This window comes from Micrasema longulum, unplaced genomic scaffold (genome assembly GCF_059751315.1).
Source record: "Micrasema longulum isolate JH-2025_06_02 unplaced genomic scaffold, ASM5975131v1 h1tg001259l, whole genome shotgun sequence".
NCBI classification, from domain to species: domain Eukaryota; kingdom Metazoa; phylum Arthropoda; class Insecta; order Trichoptera; family Brachycentridae; genus Micrasema; species Micrasema longulum.
Window position 1 is genome coordinate 349239 of NW_028278446.1, and position 27656 is coordinate 376894.

A 27656-nucleotide genomic window follows, 5' to 3' on the forward strand; every position below is an offset into this window, starting at 1 on the left:
AATGAAATACAAATTAACAGTAAAACTAGTAAACAAAAAATCCCACAAAGGCATGGCCTGTTCGTGGGTATACAAGAAATGTTTATGACTTTTTGCTCTTATAATAAATAGACCGGTATAATATTTTTTGTTATTAAGAAAGAGAAAATAAAATATTATTTAAAAGATTATTTATTTATTTTATTAGGTAAACAAACGGTATGTACACAAATATTGCCAATTTCTTTGTATATTAGTGTAAGAAACTCATATACACACCTAAAAAATTGTTTACACTTAATACAATAATTTCAATTATGTTCAATATAATAAATGTAAAAGAAACGAAATGAAAAAAAAATATATATATATATTTATATAACAATTAAGTTAAATATCTGCTTCTCTCAAAATTTCTATAATTTTTTACATAAATTTACTTACATTGTCACAAAAAATATCAGCCTCGGCAAATATATTGTTATATTGGTCGCATATTCTAGGTATTGTAGATTGTTTAAAATAGTTTGTTGACGCGTTTTCTGTGTAAAACATTATAAGGTACTTTTTTATTTTATAGTAATTAAAAAAGGAAATAGAAAATATTACAAAAAAGCATAAAAATATTCCTTATTTTTAAAGGACAACAAAATATATCATAGAAAAAAAACATATATTATAATATTTTCATATATTATTCTATTGAGCAATCTATCATTGCATTGGCTGGTTAAAGTTATCACAATACATGAAACATTCACCGTTTTGTCATTAGTTAAAAAAAATGTTGACATTTTGTGTCCGGGCGAATGAAGAATACAATTCTGAATGTGAAGTAAAACAAAAATCCTGAACCGGTAAAAATCCTAAAAAAGTAAATCGATTGGAGAACAGTCAGCCTCGTATTGCAGTGATTAATGTGTTCGTTAATTATGCGTGAGATTTCGGGATCGGGACGGTTTTACAGAGAAGTATTTCGCTGTCCTTGGACTGGCACCTGAAACGTAAGACTAATCGCCTTACCTTTCTGTATCACAGCATTTGATTTAACAATGCAGTGCCCTACGTACCATCGGCTTCGGATAAGGTTTTGATGATTATGTATTTCAGAGAAGATTCTTCGTGATTTTTTTCACCGGTTCCATGTTGACATAAGAAAAAACATAAGTCTCTTAAATGCCTTGATTTCAGTATTTAAAATCAAAATAAAATATGCAAAACTAGATATTAACTTAGCTTATGACGTGTCATTAGATAGTCTGCAAAGATTTTGGTAAATAACAAACAATTTTGAAACTGGGTTGAAGATAGTGTAAATATCAAAACTGACCTCCATTGTAATTTATTATATAAATAAAAGACGAGTGTTACTTTAATCCACAAGTTTGGAATATTCAGTGACCAGTTTCATCGCTTTCGCGACATCTTCGAGACTGGTATCTTTATTAAGTAGTTCAATGTATTTATACAAAAAATAACTTTATTTAATTTACTTTCATACGATTTAGAATTCTCTATCCTTACCTCTGTTTTGTTTAAATACATTGAACACCTTAATAAAGATACCAGTCTCGAAGATGTCGCGAAAGCGATGAAACCGGTCACTGGATATTCCAAATTTGTGGATTAAAGTGTCACTCGTCTTTTATTTATATTATAAATTACAATGAACTTCCATCAAAAATTTTAATTCTCCCCAGCGATTACGAAGATACACTACCGATCCCCCTACCTTCCAGTTTTAATGTAAGTACATCGGTTTGTACCGATGTGTCTAGTACCCCTCGATACGCATATCTACGCATTAAACTACAAAAGTTTTATTCCACCAAGCACTTTTTCCTTTAATTATGATTTATTTAAATTTCTAATCGTTCTAAAGTTTGCACCTTATTTCTTAAAAGCCTATTAAAAATATGAGAGAGAAATAAATAAATTTTGAATTCGAATTGAATTCTGACATAACTGTCAGTTTTGAACACAAACACGCCTAGATTCACAGATTTTACAGACAATTTTTAAAAAGAGAACTCTTAAATTTTTATTAAAATAAGGTGAGGTTCTTACTTGGCTACAGCGAGGTTGATGTTGTTTCCTGAACTGTCAATGATGTCGTGGGCTTCTTCCAGGGTCAGTTTGTCTGTCTCCATCCCGTTAATCTTCACCAGCACGTCTCCAAGACGAATGCCGGCCTTGGCTGCTCGCCCTCCTTTTTGGACCTAGAGCAGGCAAGCGTCCAAAGATAAATTGATATTTCACTATTTTCACGACCCTTTATGTTTTAAACAAATAAAAGATAAAAAAAATAATTTTGAGGAAAGCGATTGCCCCAAGAATAAAAATAACGAGCGAGTAAAAAAAGCTGGTAAAAAATGGATAAAGAGTTCAGTGGTTTTTTAATAAATAAAATATTTGTTAATAAATATTAAACAAAGCCAAGAAAATTAATATTTTAAGTATCTATTAAGTATTAAAAAAATATATCAGCGCTGTTTTTATTAAGTTTTTAATTTTGAAATTACTCCGTCTGTGACGTCACAAGTTCTAGTCGGTGACTGATTGGTTTGTAAACTTCCTGGAAACCGGAAATTTATCGCAATACTCTATCATTGGTCAATTCGGAAGAACTTGTGACGTAGTTCAACGTAGTTGATTTTTATTAATTTATTATCATACATTTTCGAGATTTTCGAGACATTTACAATTAAATGCTATAATTTTTATCACATGTACGAAAACATTTGTTGTATTCAATTTCCCGTAGCACTGAACTTCCTTGGAAGAGCCCGTTTTTTTCGTTGATTTTTTTTATAAAAGAATCTTTTGCGTTCTTATGACTTGGACAAATGTTCTAATTTTAGGGGCAATTTCAACGAGCTGTAAATAACTCATTATTAGAAAATGGAAATCAAGTTGTGGTAGAGCGAAATGCGAACCTCAGACCTTTTTTCCGTGAGCCCGCGACATTAGACATACAACAACATCCCGATTGAATTGGTAAACATGTTTATAATTATTTATCCAACTTATTCTATAATATAACAATCTCTGATTAATATGTCAATTTTCGACCATTTTGGACGCGTTGGTTTCGGTTGGTTTTGGACAGACAAACTATTGAGACACGTTTTGGTGTGATCGTCCAATTCTCAAGATTATTCCAGAGTAAAAATTACGGACGCCTGCTCACGCCTCGTGGCTCGTTTGCGACTTTTTGACAAAAAACCAGACCGCATCAATGTTCATCCACAGTATTCACTAGACGCATCTACCGGACCAGTCTCGAAGATGTCGCGAAAGCGATGAAACCGGTCGCTGGATATTCCAAATTTGTGGATTAAAGTATCACTCATCTTTTATTTATATAACAAACTGAAATTAATGATAATTTAACAAAATAACTTTTAAAAAATTCACCCAAATAATAATATCAATATAGGTTTCAGATCTATACAGTTTGATTAAAAAATACACGGAATTTGTGTATATTTCTTGAAATGTTTGTTTATTCTTCAAAAGTCACAGGGGGCAAGTCCGGTGAATACTGTGGATGAACATTGATTCAGTCTGGTTTTTTGACAAAAAGTCGCTGAAACCCGTCACTGGATATTCTAAATTTGTGGATTAAAGTATCACTCGTCTTTTATTTATACAATAAATTACAATGAACTTATATCAAGAATTTTCACTTACAAACTTAAATGATTATTTTCAGTATTTTTAAATCTTTTGCCTACTTAATTTCAATAAGAGCTGGAAGTCTACTAAGATTTTCAAGTACTGATCTTAAGTCTCAACTACATCTGTAAAGGTTTCAGATCTATTTTGTATTTTATACAAACAAAAAACAACTGTGAATTAGAAAAAAACACACACTGTGGTTAATAAAGAGGAAGTTTATTGCCATTTTATGCCACCTCCAAACGAAAAGCTTGGCAAGCGTACGCAAGTCAAACGTCAGCAAGCACACGCTTGCGGCAGTTAATCCAGAGCGTTCATTGGTTCAAGTCTACATTGTACATATTTACCGTAATTTTCGGACCATAAGACGCACTTTTTTACTCAGTAAATTCTACCAAAAATTAGGGTGCGTCTTATGGTCCAGTGCGTCTTATCGACCGCGAAATTCGGTATTCTATGGCTTCCTTAGATCTATGCGTAACATACCGACACCGCACCGTCATAAACCGCAGCAAGCCTAGCAAGCGTCCGCATGACAAGCCGAACGTCCGATCTACATGCTCGCGCTTGTCGAGGCTTGGCATCTTGGCAAGCGTGCGGACTCGCCCTATTATACACTCAAAAACATTTTGTCGCCACATTAGTTTTTGAATACAAAAATTTTAAACACTTTTCCTTTGCTTTTTTGGTATTTTTAAACGTTCGTTTATGAATGGCGACCAATTATTAATGAATAATAATGATAAAGATATTATCATCATTAGACCCTTACCCGTACACGATGATGCATAGGGCACTGGCATTGTTAAATAAAATCCAGCATATCTCGATCAAATATCTGTTATAGGAAGGTAAATTGATCAGTCTTACGCTTCATGTGCTAGTCCAAGAACGATGAAATACTTTAGTGAGAAAACAACCTTTAAAAACAAATAGTTCATGCCAACCTTTCCAGGACGGTAGGCAAATGCGTCAGTCGCTACACTACGAGGCGAACTTTTTTCCACGCAGAATTGTGTTATTAATCTGCCCTGACACAGACTAAATTGAAATTGTTTTTAAAATATCTAAAATTTAATTTTTTTTTTAAAATATATTTTATACAAGTTTTTGTACGTAAACAAATACTGTTTTGGATTTTGGATACCACAAAACTTCCTCACTATGGAGATATTACGAAAAGTGAGAAACAAAATATTTCGATGACAATCGTACATCTAAATAATGACGATAGAATTTGCTGCATTTATGCAATAACTTGCAAGGAATGCAACACATATGAATTGAAATGCTGTTTATAACGTGCCTTTTTAATTATACGTCATTGAAATTGGCGGTGTATTTGAACACTAAATCAGCAACCCTTATTTAAACCATCAACAGAAAAACGCAAAAAAATATTACATAACGAAATAAGCTTGATTACTCTAGATTTTTTTTTTAAAGGAATAACCCGCTAAGCCTCTATTTTGAGGCTTGTCAGCAGGTGGGATAGAGGGGATATGGTAGGAGGTAATGAAAAATAAAACCACAACACCCAGATCAATTAAAAAAAAACCTTTCTTGGATTTTTTTCTTGCAACTGGTGGAGATCGAACCCGCGATGCCAGTTTTACAGTTGGCCGTCTGACCAACTGCGCCACGGCGCCGGCGCCTGGCTTTATCATGTGTTTTTTTTAAATAAATCCCAACAAAACAAAAGTAGATGTACGGTTCTCGGCGTTGCTATACAAAAAAATAATATCAAATAAAAATAATAATTTCTTATAGTATAAAGTAGGTAGTTTACAAGGGAAATTTTCCATGTAAAATTGCAAAGAAATATGTATTCATGGTAGATTCAATATGAATTTGTTTCAGAGCTACATACGAATATATTAAAAATAATTTTAACGCATATAAATAATTTTAAAATATAACATAAGAAGGGACAAAATTAACATTTAAAATACATTTTATAAACAAATAAAAAGTTTGAATATGTCCTAAAATAATCTATACGGATCTAAATATTAAACATAAAACAAGACAGACTTTTTATGATGGTGCTTGTTCCAATTTACGTAAAAAATTTCATAGTTTGGTTATTTTTTATGATATTTTTGTACGTTTGCGTTATTATTATTTTCGTGTACATATTCATTCATTATCTTTTCTGACGTCGTTGTTTCTATGCTCATTTTAATTTGTAAATACAAGAAACTTATTTCGACCGATATTTTGATGTCCTGGTAGAAGTTTTCAATAAAAGGGAAAAAAGAAGAATTACAGATATAAAAAAAATATTTAACTAAAATTTTAAACTCGAATTCGATTTACACTATCCATTTAATCAAGCTGAATCGATACGTCCTAATAGGTTACTGGGTCAATTTATATATTTAGATCGATCCGATGACACAATCGAACCACTTTGATTGATTAACTTACTTAAATACTACCAAGATGTCAACTTTGAGGGTTGATCTAACCACAGTAGCACCCACACATAATCCTTATTGTATAATATGAATTCACTACACGATCGATAGGTACTGATTACTGATAACCGATAACCGATAACCGATAACCCTCTTCCCAGGATGACTTGGCTCAAGTAGAAGTTTATATGTAGTGCTGCATATTGTATTCTGATTCTTGTTCTATGTGCTGGTACAGTGTTCTGTAAGATGTCTGCGCATTGTGGATTCGTATTATGCTCTTACGCTTTGGAGGTTAGCCAGGGCCTTACATCTTACATCACTCTAGTGAATGTGATTAATGCTATTTTTATTTAATTCAACTAGCATTCTAAATCAGATTAGCGGAGTTTAAATCGCTATTGGTGTTTATATATTTTTCAAGGACAACTTATTATCACTTGTATCATAATATTACTATTAGGGAAATATGGACAAAATGAGATGGCGTTTTTATTTTGATTTATATATTTTTAATTATAAGAACTGGAACACTTGTAATTTTAATGAGCATCTTTGGTTTTGTGCTTGAAAATCGCACAAATGCAAGATCTACAACAGGCAGGCGCTGTCAAAACGTAATAAAAGGAGAACACAAGAGAAATCGTTCTCATTTCCGCACTCACTGTTCTCGGACAAATATGTGACATCTAATCTGCCGTTGTTTGTTAATTATTGTTTTCATTTGTAAATAAAGTTAATAAAAAATACTTTCAAGAAATCCTCATTGCGTATCATTTAATAAGCGAGACCTAAATAATTCTGAATAACTGTAATTAAATAACATTAAATCGCGATAATCATTCATAGGAACGTATCCAAAGAGATTATTATCAATTTTTGTGACTAATTAAAAAAACGAGCATTAAAAAATATAAATGTTATTTGAGAGATGGACTAAAAACCGCTTTGTTCATACATTGCGGGTAAAACGACAGACATAACAAACAAAATATGAACTGGCAATGAGGAAGTTCAGTGGTTTTTAAAAAAAAATATATTTGTTAATAGACTGTTAAACTAAGTAAAAAAATTTTTTTTTAATTTTTATATATCGTATTATCGGCGCTACGATTTTTCGAAGTTTTGTATTTCTGAAATAACTCCGCGTGTAACGTCAGAGGTTAATTTCCGCTTATTCTGATTCAGTTCTTCCCATTGGTCCAGAAGCGACAAGCAGACCGGAAATCTTCCATAGCTCTCAGATCATAGGTTGATTCACATGAACCAGCGACGTCATTAAAAATAGTGCGTTTTTATCAAAATATTTTTTATTATTTTTTCTGTACATTTTCAAGAAACTTTGCATTACAATTTAATGCTCTAATTTTTACTCCACGTAAGAAAAAAAAAATTGTATCCAATTTCCCGTAGGGCTGAAGTTCCTCATTAGACAGAGTTTACAAATAAATATATTTGTCTTCTTAGCCTTGTCAGCACAGGATGCGAGCCCAACGAGAACATGTCATGCATCGTAACCAGCTCTAACCAGGAAACCAGGCTATAAGTCGGTCACAATAAATACATGGACAATCTTTATCCTCCTGCGTATTGGCATCAAAGTTTTTATCACCCGTATCGTCATCTAAAAGAGCCTTTATTATTTTTTCGTTAATATTTTTGTGCCTTATGGCGTTATGTGCCTTTGCTTCCATTATATTAAAGGTAGAAGTTATTTTTAAATGTGTTTGGCGACACTTTTGTTTTTTTTTTTGCCCTGGCCAATAAATGACCCCGTGGAGCCGGTAAACTACTTCTCGTCACTTTAGTTTGTTTTTGCCCAACCGACCATTTCTAACGAAATTGAGTAAAGTGTACATAAGTTCTGAAAAAGCCTTAATTTATAAATGTTTATATTTAATTATATATAAATATATATATATTTATATATATGAACATATATATTATTCAGAAATTGTTCAAGGGGTTTTTAACGAATTTCTTCGTAAGATGTGGTCATTATTTATGCCTATTTCGTAAAAAAAAGCTTTCAAGCTCTATTTTTGCAGATTTGTGTTTTCTGTTATATGGGAAAAGGTAACAATTATTTCGAAGGACCAGGATTCGCATAATTCGCTTCATTTGTTTCAATATTCGAAATATCATCGATTGAAATTGATGTTTGTTTGACAGGGCTGATAATAGGATCGTCAAAATTTTTGGTCGACATCACATAAATAATTACGAAAGGTATCTGGATCTATAATCTACAAGCAACGACCCGTGCTTTTGAAACGATTACAATCATTTTGTACTCTGACTTTCTTTTTGAATGCCTGGTCAAATATGTGTCTGATTAATTCTAATAATTTAAACAGGTGGCGCAGTTAGTAAGACAGCTAACGGTGAAATTGGCGTCACGGGTTTGATTCCCGCAAGTTGCAAGAAAAAAAACATGAAATATTTCTTCTCAATTGGTCTGGGTGTTGTAGTGTATTTTTGTAACTTTTTTTCTATCCTTCCCACCCGCTGACAAGCCTCTAAAACAGAGGCTAGCGGGTTATTCCATAAGAAAAAACATTTGTAATTGCATGGCATACTGTCATTCACAAATTTTAATGCAAATAAAAAACCAAAAAATTATTTCACATCACCCATCGAAATATGTCATTTTATCCATTGTAATGGTAAAAAAAAACTTTTCAAATGGTAAAAAACATAAATTTAAATAATAAGTAGTAAAAAAGAACCTGTGACATTAAGTTGCGAAACTTTTTCAATAACCAATGATTATTTCTACATCATATCATCCTTTTTAATATTTCGAGGTTTTTTTTATCTTTTTTTTCCATGTAAAATAAGTTACCACTTTCAAAGTGCCGACTTTGTCGCGTTTTATTTTTCACGCCACATTCTTAATTTAACTGATCGAGCTTCTTCGTTATGGACAACAGCTTATTTTATATGTTTTAGTAAAATAAAACGATGTATTTTTATGTATGTATAATATTAATGTGTCCACTACCTTTAGATAGAGTTATTGCTATTTTAGTTCAAATGAATTCATAATGCTTATGCGAATTATGCCATCACAACATTAAATACGCAGTGGAATATAATATGAACTTGTGAAGTTTCCTTGTCAATGTGATCCGATAGTTTGATCGGTTCAAAATAATTGACTATTTTATCTGCCAAGAGAAGATAAATGCCAATAATATGGCATCAATGCGATAATTGACAGTTGGCGAAATACCAAAATAATTTCTTATACAATGGCTCATGTGCAACAAAGGGTTCGTAGTTTTCAGATTTAGTTCATAGCGATTGGCCTCGTGGTCAAATGGTCAACCCGTTTGCTTGCCAAGGTTCGGGTTTAACTCCTGACATGGCTGGAATGAAATAATTATGATAATGTAATTAGAATTTAATAAATAAGTATATTGAAATTTCATTACAAAAAACAAAATTAAAATGACAGGACAATATTTTTAAAAAAAATGTAATTAATGATAAATTATTTTAACTCCCTCCCAAAGCAGGGTTAAAATTCTAGTCTATGTAATGACATTTAAAATACGTTTGGGTATTTGTTTGTGCCGTCACAGGAACTCCTCCGAAGCGGTAAATCGAAGAGACATAAAATTTAGGGACATTATTCTAAAAATTAAAATAACATCATAATTTTTATTTGTAAACATTGTATGTTTTCTTTCTGGTTAGTTACCATAATTACCAGGAATGGAAAAGGTCATAACAAATTATTGTTTTTTTTTTATGAAAATACGAATTTCCATTAATAACTTTTCATAACTTAGGGTTGCTTATCTAGACATTTAGAAATTTTCTGATATTAATACATTTCGACGGTTATAATACAATTTGTCGTAACCCACAAAAAGTACGAAAATGACGTTAACAGAAGTATTCAAAAATTTTTTTTTTGTGTATTGGCAAAATTTCGTATATAAATTTTAAAAACCACTAAGAAAGACAATGTTTTTACCCTCTGCTAAAATTAGGTGAATTTGGGTTGCACCGTAACCGTCGATTTAATATATTAGTTAAAAGCCATTTTATCCACTCTGCCTGTCTCTACTATGGTTTACTAATAGACTCTCTGAAGGTCAGTTAGCTCTAATAAAATAAAGAATTCATTGTTTAGGCGAAATGAAAATTACAGTTCAGTATTAAAAAAATATCAATGAAATATAATATAGTTAATTATCGTCGATTTTCTTTCGATTTAAAATTCGCTGTAAAATGTTTTATGAATGAAAAAAACCATGCGATGGCATAAGCAATGGATTTTAGCAAAATTTGTGTAAATAATAATAGCTGTATTAAATAAGCAATAGATGTTTGCAAAATTTGTGTAAACAATAACAGCTGTATAAAATAAAAATAAATCCATTATTTTCCTATGACGTACGTAACATAGTATCGATGCCAAAGTAAATTATTAAAAAACGTTTATTGGTTGATACGTCTTTCGTTGCCAAAAAAGCTAAAAGCTATATTTTATTTATTTTTAACATATTTTCATCTTAATAAAATAAATATGAAATAACTTTGTTTTAAATGACTTATTTTTTTTTCTACCAACCGGTTTTAAAGCTACACAAAATTCTTTATCAAGGTATACTTAACTACTTTTAAAAAAGAAGCTTGCGTAGCTTTAAAACCAGCTTTAAAACCGTTCGGTAGAAAAAATAAAAGTTACTCGTTAAAAACAAAGTTGTTCTAGATATTTTTTTAAAATTATAATTTAAATTTTTAACTAATAAATTTCATAAAAGGTACATGTTTAAAAAAATCTATACATATCTACTTATACACATCTAGTAAATGTTTTCACCATAACTCTCCAAAAAAAGAGACCAACTCTTGTGCTTGGTGAGTGACTTGCACCACTGTAGTTGTTTATTTATAAGAGTTTATTTAATTTTAAATACGAGTATATGAGAAAAAAAAATAAACAGAATATATAAAGAAAAAACATAAAACAATAATACATTCATACTAATTAAAATTTAATGTAGTTTTTATAAGTGTTCAAAAAATTTCTTTGGGTTTACTTTAAATTTATTTATTGATTTATTATTTATAATAATTCTTAGTTCATTAGGAAGATTATTATAATTTTTGACACCTTTGAAGACAAAGCTATTTTGACCATGACTTGCGTGGAATTTAGGAATTTTAATATTATGTTGGTATCTGAGTGACTTAATCATTTCAAATTCTTTTATTTTTCCTTTTTTATAAATTTGTATAATAATAACAATAATAATACTTTGTATTTTATTTTAATAAATAACCACAAAGTCAGTACTTCAAATGTGAATTTTACATATTTTTCTTTTATAATTTGAGCATTGGTGGCGTGAAATAAACCGTTCAAGTTGCTAATAATATTTCCGTTAATTATCTTTTTATAAATGTGTCTAAGGAAAATTGTACTGTGCAAATGGCGTTTTTATTAAAGTCTATTAAATCTAAGCACTAACTTTTTAGTTAATATAAAACAACTTTGTTTTTAACCACTTATTTTTATTTTTTCTACCGACCGGTTTAAAGCTACACGAGCTTTTTATCAAGGTTTTAACTAATGAATCCTTTCCTATTTTAATTTTTACAGTGATTAATAAATACTATCGAATTTACATCGAAACATGTGGAGGGACATCATAGTATGATGTTGCATCTTGTGCACATTAATTCATATTTAAATTTTAAAACAGAGACGGAGAACATGTTGAAGAAGGAAATATGAAAGTCTATCCATTTACAAAGCTTATGACCTTTCATGTCCACCATCTCTGATGTATTAGTTTAATATTAATCCAATTTTAAATTAATTTATTTGACCAAAATAATTTAAGAATTATATTTATTTAAGGCGTTAAATTGGGACAACATATTGTATTAAACAAAACGTACTTGTGTATGTTCATCATAATGATTTTGTAGCTGCAGATAATTAAGCATAGGGCATTGCAAACGCGCCAGCCAATAGGGAAATGTCACATACTGCGAATACCGATAAAAATATATGAAATGGGTTAAGAATAATTAATTGTATTTTCACTATCAATATGAATATTTTGGAAAAATGTTTTCATACATATATGTAAAAAATAAATTCTATAAAAATACGTTCGTACAAAAATGCGACGTGTTTGGCCTTGGTTTTTATGATGTAAAGATTCGCGAAATTGTTCCATACAAATTTCAATGGCAGGAAAAAAAAACATGAATCGTGACGTAGTAGGGGCATGGCCAACGGAATCGCCATTTTTGCGGGAATTAAAAATTACAAATTTAAAAGTATTTTTTATGCTACTAATAATTATCAAAAATATTTTTTTTTACTGGACAGCGTTTCATAGACCTTTTTACATTAAAAATATAAAAAAGTGCTATTTCTTATTACGGGGCCGAATAATCTATGCATGATTATTTTTAAGGGTTTTTCTTTTTTATTCTTTTTTCCGATATTTTTGTTATTTGTTAGATTCTTCTCACACAGTTATTTTTTTTTAAGAGTTTGATGCGATCTTGTTTTAGTTCATATTTGTGAATAAATTTTGTGTCCGGGCGGATGAAGAATGCAGTTCTTTGTGCGATGGCTACTCTCAGGTAAAAATCCTGAAAAAAAAATACGGATAATTCCTACTCGTTATCTAGTGGTTGGCGCATTTGCTTATCATATTTGAAGTCCCAGGTTTAATTCCTGACAAGAGTTGACTTGAAATATTTGTTTTAAAGGTGATTCTACACTGCAATATTTCATTAGTTTAAGGCGCTAACGTTCGTTTAACTAGAATATAGTCACGAGGAAAAATGAATACATAATCCTTCCGAACGATTTGCCAAACTCACAGTGAAAGAGGAAATTAAAGCGGTAGAATTAGATTCGATAAAATTGATATCGGGTTTATTGAATTGAAATTTAAAAAGTAACTCTTTTTAGCAGTACTTACTGAAACCAATAGGAAGACCCTCGGTCTTTTGAACAGTTTTCAGGTATGTGGAGAGAATGCTTTCACTAAACTGCAAATTTAATTATTCCTGGACTGTCATCAGAAACGTAAAACTAATCATTTTACCTTCAATGTAACAATAATGATTTTTATAATTAATTAATTCAGTGTCTTATGCACCATTGTTTGCGATAGGAAAATAATGATTGCGAAATGTATAATGTTAAAAAATTAACGATTTAAACTATTTGGGATAAAATAAAAAAGCAAAATAAAAATGCATATTATTTGAGATGTTAATAAAAGCACCTGTATGTATGGCAATTCAGGGATGCTGACGGAGTGGTGGTGTCCAGGACAATGGCTGCAGTACAAATTATAAACTTCCATCATGTGAAGAAGTATCCTGTGAGAACTGTAGTCTTCCATTGTCAAAATTTGCGACTGTCAAGAAACGCTAAACAAAGAATAATTACTATAACGATAAATATGTATTTAAAATATATTGAAACGAGGCAACAGGGTATTCTTTTTTTTTCATTTACGAAACAATAAAATATAAGTACAAGAATCCTATTTGAAATACTTATTTCAATATTTTATACTTGTACATATCATAATTTAAGAAATGTATTTTTTATCATCATGAAAGAAATGACTTGTTTTCACTATAGTTTTTCATTCATTTTTTAGGTTATTTTCAATTTTTATTTTGTTTGATTTAAATGTAATAAGGAAGTTCAGTGATACGAGAAATTGGATACAAAAAAATGTTTTCTTACACTCGATAAAAATTGCAGCATTTTATTGTACGGAGAAGTTTTTCTAACATGTAAATTAATAAAAATTATTTTAATAAAAATTAACATCTTTAAATGATGCAACAAATTCTTCTAAAACAACCAATGATAAAGTTGAAATTTATAAAGATTTGGATTTCTGGTTTCTGGGGACCCAACCCACCAATCACGACAACTAGCGACGTCACGCGCAAAAGTAATTTAAAACAATACAAAACTTTAAAAAATCGTATAGATGGTAGTACGATACGTAAAAACATTTTAAAAATATATTTGATAGTCTTTTATTAACAAATAAAAAAACCGCTAAACTTCTCATCGTTTCATCAATGTAATTATTTATTAAAAATTGTTTTTAAAATAACTATCCCTTTTCCTAATTTTTTGCGATTCATGTTTTTTTTTCATTTTTATATATATTTTATTTATTTCTAAATCATATAATACGAAGTATTTTAAGAAGTATAATACATATGAATTACATTCGCAGGAGTTACTACAACTCAATTCGGGAGTTACATAATATTAACTTTTTTTAATTTTAGATGGACAGATTTATTTCAGTTTTATTGTTTCAATAATCGAACGATAGAAAAAAGTATTTTATTATATAGCATATTATTCTAATAACACTTGCAGAAAAATGTACACGATGAAATAAATAAATTTTAATTAAATTACGGAAACAAATTACTGAATTTTTAAAAAATGTATGCCATCAAGTTTTTCTTGATGAAAAAATAAATGATAAATATTATCAATAGATGATGACAGGCCTACGAGAAGTGGAGCAGCTTTTCCGGATGGCTGAGAATCGTGAAATATATTGAAATTATTGAAGACATATTATTTCGGAATTGGTAAATTCTTAATAAGATGTTTACCACTATTTTAAAAACGCTTTCTACTGTACATTATTATATTATCATATCATTAAATTTGTCTTGACATATTTTTTAATTTAACAAGCTTGAAAGTTTTATTATTTATTTTTATAACCGATGTAATCTTGAATGATTGACAAGCCCTCGTTAAGAAATACTGTACTTAAATGAAACAGTAAACTGTCGTAATGTAACTAGTCCGCGTAGCCACTTCAATACAAAACATTTCACTGGAAATGACACAACTGGCATTTTCAACCAAGGAAAATGATTTAACTTACAAATCAATAAAACTCTTCGCCAATCAATGCAACGATTATATTCTCTTTAAAACTCAGCACTTAACTCGTAACAAAGGCGAGTAATGATTTATTTCAATGAGAGGCCTAATTCAAAAAGAAAACAAAAATCGACATGAGAAATCATAAAGTTTCGTTTTAATGTTAATTTATACCAAGAAACTGAATAATTTAACTGAGATTTATCCAGTAATGCTCTCAAATTCACGTTTTTTTAGGTAGACGTGCCTCTCTCATAATTAGATTTAAACTGATCAGTGGCTATAATCATATGAATACAGTCGAACGTAAGATCTTATTTGCGAAACCGTTTTTTTATTGATTTGAAATTCTTCACTAATTATCTCATGATTGGATGATTTGCCAACAGGTTAATCATTTAATGTCTTCTTGGTCATGCAATTATTACGCATTCGGCTATCATAACATTAGGGGTTTAATTGCCAGGAAATTGACGGAAAATATTTATTGAAAAACTGTGTTTTTATCCGCAAAGTTTTCACAATAACAAAATAATTACCCTTAATAATAGATTAATATTCTACTTTAGGTTTATCAATTAATTAGCACCGTTAGGTAAAGCATAAGCGCGGATAAGCTTAATTTGTCAAAGCGATGAGCGTGAAAATGTGTCAGGTGCTTTGCTACATTTGGAAAATATACCCAAATTACTTCATGTTTACATGTAATAAATATTTCTTTAGGACATGTCTACATTATGACAGATGAAATTGATCAAACCAAAGAGTAACTAGTTACAAAAAAATACAGTTTGTAAATACTACTGAACTGAGGTGTGAAAGTTTCTGTATTGGCGGCCTTTTACAATACTTCGGCTTAGCTCGCGTTAATTATTCTTCATTGCACACTGCATGAATTATTAATAGATCTGCAAATTGCAAGAATATTTGGCTATTTTGAACTAAAGCACGTACCATTACACGGGTCAGAAAATGGTAAAAGATTTTGCGCAGATCTTGTCCAGTACAAGAAATTGTACAATGATTCTTGTGCCAAAAATCTTTGGCCATTTTATTTGCTTGCACGGGCACCTTCGCGTATTGAAAATTACGCGTAAGCGTGCGCAGTAGGTACGTAAATGTTTTCGGCACCATGGCAGATAACGGGCATTTCAGAGTTGGCAAAACGATGATCTTGTGACGACGCTCGATGCGACTACTTACAACTGACAATATTACATTGATCTGCGATCAACAATCAACATCAGGTTTATAAAACAACATGGATCGTGAACCTTATTAAAAAAACAGTAATTTCAGGAAAGAAAGGCAAGCGTGAAGTGAAAAAGTTAGAATAAATAAGGTAACATAAGCAACAACATATACGCGTTGACGGTTAACGGTTGATGGTATCACAAGCGTAAGATCTGAATTCAATTATTTGTTGGAAAATAGGACGCGTTACAATTTTTCTGAATCTGACCACATGTTTCGCGTAATTTGTGCATCCAAGACACAAAATTCATTAGGTCAAATCTTGCCCAATTTTCTGACCCATGTATACAAGCAAGTCTACAAATTATTGACATCGCTTTAAACGTTATTACTTGTGGTCCTGTGGCCAGAATCGTGGACTCACGGATCAAAGGCCCGAGGTTCGCACCCCACTCTACCACAACTTGATTTCCATTTTCTAATAGTGAGCTATTTAAAACTCGGTGAAAATGGCCACTATTTGGATAAATCGTAAGAATTCAAATGTTTCTTTTTTCTAAAAAAAAAGAATAACCGTAAAAGACATTGTTGATTTTAGAATATTTGACCATTATTCGACGTTAATTTTTAGTGTGCTCAAAACGATAAATGAATGTAAAACATAATTTAAGGCATTTTTTGTAACAAACCCTCCGATGTTTGAGTGATCCAAAGTAATGTAGAAACATGTAAACACAATAAGATGCGGTTCGTAAACTCTTTAGCACTCTTAAGACTAGAATTAATTTGGCCAGTTGTCTTGTGCACACTACTTTACCAGCTTTCCTACTGACATGTCTGTCCGGATGGTGCATAGGTCATCACATTCGCGCACCAAATGGAGGTATATAAATTACCTTATAAGGTGTCAGTATCACGCAATCACACTTAATATGCCAGTCAAGAAACAAAAAAAAAATTGCAGCGTAGAGCCACCTCTAACCCTTTAGGTGCCACAAGCTGAATAGTGTAAACATCTAAAATATATTTTTCCTCGAATTTAAAACACTGCCTAAAATGAATACAAAGACCATAACACTTCTGATTCCGAATGATATCCTCTAATAAAACTTATCTATACATGTCAACAGACAGTATTTTTTTTCCCAAAAGCATTCCAAAACCTATTGAAATTGTCTGGCATTTAAATGGTTAAAATACGCTCGACTCAAGCATGGAAAGTTCTGGGTTCGATTCCCGGTGAGATCGCAAAAAAATAATGTTATTTTTCTGTAGCCTGGGTGTTCTTTGCTGCAATTCACCACTGTAATTGGGCTTCCTGGCCTGATGTGGTAGAAAAAAATAAAATGGTTAAAATCAATATTTAACGTCAACCTTGTCAAAAATTATACCTAAGACCTCAAGTACACTACGAGGTGGACGTTTCTCCGATTGATTTCTCCTTTTCATCATTTTTACCTGAGAGCAGCCATCGATTCAAAAACATTCGTCCAGGATTCAGGTTTTATATGGCACACAAAACTATATTTTTCCCTACCCCGACACGGACAAGACATATTTATAGGGTCGACGTTTTCACATGGTTAGGTCAACTAGTTGATAAAATGTACAACATGGTGTATTGAAGTGTCCTCTTTTAAAGCAGCAAACGTTTAATGGTTCTTTAAATGTTTGTACTTATTCAATCCTCTTTATAAGGTGTGCGGTACCTACAACATTTTAATTCCTCTCTTAAAATGAGTCATATCAATAAAATAGGACTTAAATAAGCAATAATGTGAATCTTAACCAATGTATATTGAATTCACATTCATTTAATTGAATCAGTGCAAAAAAAAATCTTCGGAACCTAACATTTAAATGTAACGGGCAGAAACCATTAATTAGTCTTATGATCAGCGCCTAGAACATTTTGGTCTAGATAAGTTGGAATTTAGGAGACAGATTTTAGATTTGATGCATCTTCATAATACAATTAATTGTAATATTGATTCTACATTTTCTATGAGAAATGTACCAATGAATGTCCCCAGCCGGCGATTGAGTTCGTACACTACATTTTATCTTCTACTACCTGGGAGCCTTTCATCAAAGTTTTTTTCTAAGAATTCGGATATTACCATAGCTTGTTATACTTTCTTGGATAGCTGATAAAACGTTAATATTTTTTTATTCATCTGCAGTATAACTTTCACAGACTTTTTAAAAAATATTTCGGAAAGAAAAAATATTTTTTACGATTTTATTTCAATTTATAACTATCAATCGTCTACTGCGACCCAATCGGTTCAGTAAACTGCAGTTTTAGGGTTGAGAATAATAAAACAACATATTTTCTACACAACAATCTTAAACAGAAATAAATTAGATGCAAAAAAGTAAAAAATTAGGACAATAGATAAAAATCCGATTTAAAAAAAAAACTTCATTATGCAATATCTTGAAAATAGTTAAGTTTGGGGTACGGTGTTTATTAGTCAAAATGATTTTCTGCAAGAGTAAAATATTTTAATACATATTTGCAATGCATAATATTTTATTGTTTTAAATAATGTCTTCACTGCACCATTTAAGTAGAAAACAAAGAATGAGTTTATATTACCACGAAAACATAAATAATTATGTATGTAATTTGAATTCAAAAAAAAATTTAACTCGGCACAAGAAAAAAGTTCCATGAAGTCGGAACATTATTATTAAAAAATATATCGCTGCTTAAATTCAAAACGGCCAAATCAAAATTTGACTTTTGACCCGAGTTTTAGCTTTTTTAAAATTTATTATCTTATTTTTTATATGTATGTTTTTTTAAAAGCTGTATCTATCTAATTAAAGAGTTTCGTGCTAACTATCACCCAGACCCAGAAAGCGGCGGCTATGGCGGGTTTGCTATGAAATTAGCCACCAAAACGCAAAATGACAAAAGTGCTGTTGTGCGATTTGGGTCATTTAAATAAGTATTTTTCGTATGGAAAAATATGACCAATTTAAATCTCACTCTTGCAATAAAACAAAATTTCGGAGGTTTCGATTTGTGGCCCTATTGAATTTAAGCAGCGATATATACAAACCTAATAAAAACTTGTATCTAATTTAAATTAGTGTTATTCAATATATGTATCACCGTGACAAATAAACTAAACTAGTATTTTTTTCTGTTTTAGCATTGTAACCATCTAAACATCAAAACCCCTTTTTTTCATTTCTGAATATTGTGCAATAATAATTCCATGAATAATTTTGTATGGAATAAATTTGATACGTAGCAAAATAAAAAAAGAAACGCAATCCAGTAGACAATAAATTGATCAAAATGAACGTTGAATTCATCAGAATTCTTTGCGTATGTATCGTAAGATGTACCTTAATGCATTGTGCTGATTTAATTTAGTGGTTTTTAAAAACATTTTAATTAAAAGCAAATAATAATTATAAAATTTATCGAAAAAAAATTGTTTTTGTCTTAGATCTGTATTTAGAAAAAGCAAATATCCATTTTTTGGGCTAAAATAGACAACATTCAACACACCATATGATATTCAGTTGTAAAAATCCCAAAAGAGCTTCGTATCTTATAAATGAATGTGTGAAATAGTTTTATATTGGTCAAAATTTGGATCGAAATGTCATATCGGAATGCAATTTGCAATATAAATAGATAGAAGTTCATTCAACTACCTCAAACACCGTCAGTGGCATTTCAAATGTGGCGCCACCTGTCAGCTGGAACCCCCACGGAGAATCGCCATCTTTTTCAAAACTCACTTCTGAAGGCATATTTCACAAATTAATATTCTATCAAACCGCAGCGCGACGCGGTACGACTACGACACGAGATTGTTCTAAATATATCAAATTAGTGTTTAATTAGGAAATTACACATTCGGCTTGGCATTTGAAAGAAGCCAGCATTTTATATCGATTGGATATTGCGGAATTTTAATTGCAATCGGACACCGCGGAGAAAGTGTAACAACTTGGCTGGGAGGTACGGGTTGTTGCACAATGGACGCGTGAGGAGATATTCTGGGAGACTGCCGGGTGCGGGCGAGCGGGGTCGGGGACGAGAGGACGCCGTCCAGGGAGCAGGGACATCGGACGCACTTCCTATATTTCAGGATCATCAAAAATATACCATTTTGATGAATCACGCATCGATTCGATGGAATAATACTTGACAAAGATTTGATAGTAAAATTACATTCAAAATCGATTATACCAGTACTTTGCAGTACAGAATGTTTATTGTTTGATACTTTTTCATGCGCTCGCGCCCAGTTTATTATTGCAACAATCCATCAACAAATTGCACGCAACGCGTAATAATGTCCACTGATTTGTATATGTTTTATTTTTATGTTGTTGTAGTTTTGATGTTTTATTCAGTTTTTGTTTTGATATATTATTACGATCACAATATTAGTAAATTCTGGTAAAAGGAAATTGAAAAGTGTACCAAAAATGGCTGATGTTCTGTTGTCACTTTTTATGAAATATAAAAATGATTTTATGCGTTCTTATGATTTAGCCAAATTTCTCAATAAGTCCATAATAACTGCGCTAGAAAACGGGAACCGAGTTAGAGGAGGATTCAAATCTTAGACTTTTGATAAGTTATTTTGCGATACCACTGAACCACATCACGGTTCAACTTAAACTAAATAATCAATAATAGTAAATATTATTATTTAACAGCTCACCGACTTTTTATCTCTACCGGTTTCGAGACGTACCCGTCTATTCGTCAGGACACTCACTACACGAACATGTATTTTTTCGTAAATACTCTGTATGCTACGGTGACGGTTAAGGTGATAGTGTATTTCAGTATTTGCATGTTAGTGTTGCGAGTGTTCTGACGAAGAGACGGGTACGTCTCGAATCCGGTAGACATAAAGAGTCGGTAAGAGATTAAATACAAATATTTACGAACATTAATTAAAATGTTTGACCACAAAATTAATGCTTTGAACATAAAAAAAACAAAATTTCTTTACAAGTGAGTAATAGTAATATTCTTCTTTATGCGAAAATATAATAAGGAAAACACTTTTGAGACTGAAGGGAGTGCCGGAAAGAGTAAGTGGCTTTATTATCAGTTGAAACTGTTGCTGAAGGTAACCTCAAGCTTGACAAGCTTGACAAGACTGACTAACTGACTTTTCTTTATACATTTAACAACATACTAATACATACTAAGTTCTACATTTTGAAAAACAAGAATAAATTGAATTTAGAATTATTAATTGTTTTAACAGTATAGCAACGTCTACGGATCAATGGATAAGTCAATTCATTACTATATCTTCTTCTTCTTCCTCTTAGTCCAGTTCGTATGACCTGTTTGCCACCGTGGGCTGACCTGGGATGATGACATCCAGCTGTCCTTCCATTATTTTGGCGTTCTTCCAAGTAGTCTTCTGGTGCAAGGGTTTTCATATTTAATGATTCTCGTATCTTCCATGCGGTCCACAGGCCCCCCAAAAGCGCCTTTTGCTTCTTTCCCACCTCACTATGTCTCCAACACCACAGACAGACCTTATCCTTTCATTTCTTATCCGATCTCTAAGAGTTCTCGCTGGAGCGTAGGGTTCTCATTTTCGCTACTCTGAGAAGGCTTTTGGTCGTGTTGGTGTCTGCTCTCACTTCCATCCCGTAGGTCATGATGGGTCGGACGCATGTCTTGTATATCCTGACCTTGCTTTCAGTTAGCATGTCTTTGTTTCTCCATATAGTGTCCCGCAAACAACCAGCTAGGTATAACTGTGGCTTTATTAGTCTGAGCTCGTACTTCATCATATAGGTCACTGTTGCTGGAGATCTCTACGTCGAGGTATATGAACCGCATGACTTGATAATAAGTAAATTATCGATGATTTGCATCTGAGTGGCTTCTTTGGCGTTGTTAAACACTTTATTTTACTGAAGGAGACCGTCATATTGTTTTTTTTAGCAAGGTGAAACCCTTATAGCATAGATCATCTTCGTTTTCTGCTAATATTTCATTGAATTCGGCATAACATACATACCATACTAAGTTGGTGAGTTTCATTATTATTTTATTTTATTTTTATTATTTTATTTTATTTTATTTTATTTTATTTTATTTTATTTTATTTCATTTTATTTAATTTAACTTAATTTTATTTTATTTTATTTTATTTTATTTTATTTTATTTTATTTTATTTTATTTTATTTTATTTTATTTTATTTTATTTTATTTTATTTTATTTTATTTTATTTTATTTTATTTTATTTTATTTTATTTTATTTTATTTTATTTTATTTTATTTTATTTTATTTTATTTTATTTTATTTTATTTTATTTTATTTTATTTTATTTTATTTTATTTTATTTTATTTTATTTTATTTTATTTTATTTTATTTTATTTTATTTTATTTTATTTTATTTTATTTTATTTTATTTTATTTTATTAGGTAATTCAACAAAGATACATACTAGAAAACATACAATTTGAAAGCATTCGTCGATACAATTTTACATGCATATATATCTTCAATTATAGAATTACACAAAATCGATTTCATTTCATAATTATAAGTTGTAATACATATTTTTAAATAATTTTTTTTATACAGGATACAATGCAATAAAAAATAAGTTGTACGTGTGTACTTATTGAATAAGATTTATTCCTAAGAGATTATTCGCAAAAGCTGAGAGAGTATCATGAAAAATGACAATTTTATTGTTTCGGCAGTATATATTATATATGTGTGTTGTATGTATCATTATTTGAAAACAAAGGCAGTTTAAATATTTCCCGATGTCTGAGTGTTCTCAATCCCGCATTTATTTGTATTTTATTTAGTAGGTTAGTATCTACATATTTTGTAGTTTAATATTTTATACAGAAATTTCATATCGAAAACAACGCGGCGTTTTATCAGAGAATTAAAATGGAAAAGAATTAGAAGTTGCTCGTAATTAGAATTTAAACGTGGGTTAGAAATTCGGAACTTATACAAAAGGTACTTTAAGAACTTTTTTTGAACAGATTCTATTGAATTTATATGATGTGTCATTTATCATTTTAATATGTTCAATTTGAATTCCATTAGATTCGCCTTATTTTTTTGTTATTTTCGACAAATTTGTTGATAACAAAATAATTCCCGCTTATCCCAATGGGAAAATACGTCGACCTCGTGGTGTAGTGGTCAGAGCAGTTGCCTACCATGCAAGAGGTCTCGGGTTAGATTCCCGATATGGTTGACATGAAATATTTATTTTTTTAAATGTGTTTTTACGCTAGAATATTAATTTCATAGTCCCTGGACTGCCACCCAAAACGTTCGACTGATCCTCTTACCTTCACGTAACAAAAATGACCAAGATACGCTGCGATTTGTGTACCAATGCAGTGCCCTATGCACTATTAGCTGCGGAAAGAGGGTGATGATGATGATGCTTATCCCATACCCTAAAGTAATGATTCGAAAGCAATAAAACTTTATGTGTATGATCTAGGTATAGACGCTCGATATTCGATTGGCCTAGAGCCTAGAGGACCGAAATAAATCAAGAGCTTTCGATTTTTCGGCGTCAGCGTCGGCGTCGCGTCGCGCCTTTAACGATGTCTAGTGGCTAGTGGGTATTACTGTTTCAATTTATATTTCTTGCCATTATATATGTAATGCTTACATATTTTGCATAATTTATTGATTCTTTTATGATTTACACAAAATACATCGGCGGATGAAGAATATTTATCGTTTATAATTTAATAGTATTATTAACGATCAGAATAGAATACGAATCCTAAATGACCGTTTATCCTAAATCCTCGATAAAAAAAGATAATCGAGTGGAGGAAAGTCCGCCTCGTAGTACAAAGGGTGACGCGTTTGCCTACGTGCTCGAGGTCACGGGCTAAATTCCATGGAAATTTGGCATTAAATATTTGTTCATTTGGTGGTTTTACACTGTAATATTTCAGTGTCTCTGGACTGACACGTAAGACTGACGGTCTTATCTTCCTGTAACACATGATCGAGATACGCTTCATTAAAGAAATGTGGATGTTCAAACATAGGCAAATAATGAATGTTACACAGTGTGTGATGTGGCCGCTTAGTCAGCCAATGACAGGTTACAAACCTTGTAAATGCCTAGACTTCCACATTTCTTTCCCCAAAATGTTCTGCAACTCTACTGTAATATGTTTATCTTAATAACTAGTAGTGACTTAAAACTAAGGATATAGAGATTTTGGTATTATTTATGTTTTCTCTGGATATTTCGGTAGTCAGATGGCAAAAGGGACCATCTGTATTTTTGTCTATGTTTTAGTTTTCAAAAGTTTTAATTAACATTTCATTAAATACACACAGCATTAAATAAAAAAAACAGCGTCATTTAGAATGGTAATTTATTATTGGAAAGCAACACTAAAATATTTTGGTTTGTGCATTAAAGTCTTGAAATTGAGACGTATTTTAGCTCTCCTGAACATTTTTGAAAATTACAGATGGTCCCTTCTGCCATCTGACTACCGATTTTTGTTTACTTTTAAGACTGAAAAAACACACATTATGATAAAACTGTAATGACTTTTTTATATTATTATAAAATACATAATTTACTGCCTTAGAACGGGGAAGCTATCCATAGTTAGACAGTTTAGATGAACCAACAGCAAAAATAAAAAATAAAAATGCTTACTTTTACTACTTAATTAATTTGTTGTATAAATAATTACTTGTAAATTGCTGTAATAAATATAAAAAAAGAATAAAAAATTAAAAATATTTTAAAAAACTGCCTAGTGGGTGAAATCCAGTCTTTGCTTACTAGAATTTGAACAAACTAAAAATATTGTTCAGTAATTAACAGTGCTAGAAAATGGGAAAATGCTAATTGAATTGTGATAGAATTGGAAATCCAACTTCAGACCTCTGATCAGAGACCATAAAATAACTGTCCCTGGATTTGTACCTGAAGCGTTAGACTGATCTTCTTCATTTCGTGAATTTTTTTTTTATCAAGATACGCTGCAATTGGTGAACCAATGCAGTGCCCTATGTACCATTAGGTACGGAAAGGGAATGGTGGTGAGGGAGAAAACTTATCCTGTTCACCAACATTTGGACGTACTCAAAACGTAGTTGCTTTTTTCTTATAAAGCACATACAAATTATGTCTTTTATTTTTATTTAGACAATCAACTGGCTTATAAAAGCCATAACAGATTGGCATTTACGATATAAAATACATTGAATTAACTTAAGCTAAACAATTGTAGAATCATTTTACATGTACCACAGGTATATAGGCATGGCATGATCTAGGCCAGTGTTTTTCACGGTGGGGCGTACGCCCCACCGGTGGGGCATAAGGCCTCAGAGGTGGGACACCACGCTTCAGAGATGAGACACGTCGACTTTCCACATGTAAAGGGGAATACTCATCGGTCATACGAAAAAATGCCTGAGATGTACAAAATTGAAATATACGCTAAATTGTACTTAAAATAGAATGAAACCCGTTACAATTTCATTATTTATCTAAAAACAGAGAAACTGTGCAGGATGTAGCTGTAGATGTTGTATTGGTACCGGGCCCAAGCTGTATGATTGTATTTTGATATTTTGATAGTACATTGTTATAGATATGTCAATACACGTATTTATTTTACTCTACTAAATAACATTTTTAATTTCTGCTTTGTAATTATACAAATTCATTTATAATATATGTATTGGAATAGGTTTTATTTAATTTTATTAGGGGTTCATATGTTTACAAACATGTTACAAGATGATTTGAAAATTTACCTGCTGTTAAATTTTAAAAAAAATGCCGGTGGGGCATCTGACTTTTGAAAAGACTACGGTGGGGCATGGCATAAAAAAGGCTGGGAAACACTGATCTAGGCAGACATGGCAAGTGTGTCATCTCAAGTCAGGAGTGATAGAATGCTTGCCTTTGCTATAGGAACACATTGACAGTACTGTTTTTGAGATTTTGTTAACTGTTCTGAGGATCCTTGGCAGAGGGGAAAATAATCCAACTCATACAATATGACTATACTCTCTTATTTTATTTTAATTAACGCTAATGTCTGAACACCCGATGACAAACTATTAGTTGATATGATGTTATAACTTATATATACATATAAGTTATTAATTTTTATATACTTGGTACACTTCCACTTATTAATTTTGACCAATTAGCGCTTTCACCCATCATCTTCAGACTGGGCATCTTCAGACTGGTGAATATTATTAAGTGTAAGGATAATTTAAATAAAACTAAATATAATCTTAAGTGTAGGTACATTTAAAAATAAGTTGAAAAATATACAATACGCAATATTTCAGTGGAACAGAGTAAGACAAATTATGTGTTGGCGGTGTACTTTAAGAGAAGATTCTATTTTATATGAAAAACATTTATTGTTTTATTACAATGTACAGGGTCCAACTAAGGGGGCTAATAAGGGTGAGTTTTTTAAATTCTATCTGCTGATTTGTTAAAATTCTATCGCTTTTATTTTTTATCCTCTTTATTTCTAAAATTACTAATCTATCTAACTTTTGACCTTTATGTCCTACATGTAAAATTTTTATGTTTTTAATTTGTCGAAATTATGTTTGAATTCATTTGAATGTTATGGAAGTGTACCAAGTATTTAAAAATTAATAACTTATATGTAAATATAAGTTATAACATTACGATGGAATTCCATCAAGAATTGTCAATAAATAATTTTAATAAAATATTAGTTGATAGTTTATCGGGACGAATATTGTTTAATATTTATCGTTTTATTAGTAAAATAATATTATATCGCCGCCGACGTGTACATATTTTTTTTCAATGAAGACTATGCGAAAAAAACACTTTTAGTTTTATGAAAGGCCGGCTGTATACATATCTGATGGAAAGCAGGAAGCAAGGAAAGATTCCGCACGTGTTTTTGCGGCGGTTGCAATCAATTTCTTCAAAGGAAACAAAAAGATGGTTCACCGTGGAGCGACGCAATGGACCGAGTTACCGCGAGTAGCGAGCTGTGAGATACGCCCCAATAGCCGCGATATTCTCCACTCTTGGTTCGCCGATAACTTTTCTTTTCTAGCCAAGCGAGCGTTACCAGTTACCACTGGTGCCGTTTCGTCAGATTCGCCTACAGACCACCAAATTACTGAAGGTGCCTACAGATTGACATTAACTTAAGTGGATGCGCGGTCTGACCTTTCTTCGAACAAATGTATTCCCATATTTTCTCTCTGGATCAAGGCACAACAGCGATGATTTTTATGCACTGTCGGCGTGTCCCTATAGTTTTTTGATAAATGGGGAAGTTCAGTGGTTTTTCAAATTTTATTAAACGAAGCCAATAAAATGTTTTTTTTTTAAACATTTTTTTTGTATCGAATACGTAATAATAATCATGATTTTTAAAGTTTTGGATTTTCGATTTT

General features: G+C 31.2%; 1 protein-coding gene across 3 annotated transcripts in view; it reads right to left on the reverse strand.

The window, feature by feature from the left end:
- The window catches only part of LOC148276213 (uncharacterized), a 43418-nt gene extending 22655 nt beyond the window's left edge, over nt 1-20763 (reverse strand). Inside the window, exons 1-3 of one of the 3 annotated variants that reach the window (XM_088234581.1) lie at nt 19882-20763; nt 13355-13502; nt 2047-2198 (exon numbers count right to left, since the gene is read on the reverse strand). In XM_088234581.1, the coding sequence (XP_088090707.1) occupies nt 2047-2198; nt 13355-13474 (272 nt within the window). In that variant the 5' untranslated portion in view covers nt 13475-13502; nt 19882-20763. Of the gene's footprint in view, nt 1-2046; nt 2199-6090; nt 6364-13354; nt 13503-19881 lie in introns of those variants that run through there. The other 2 variants (XM_088234582.1, XM_088234583.1) reach the window with 2 other exon arrangements.
- Nucleotides 20764-27656: the final 6893 nt, after the last annotated feature.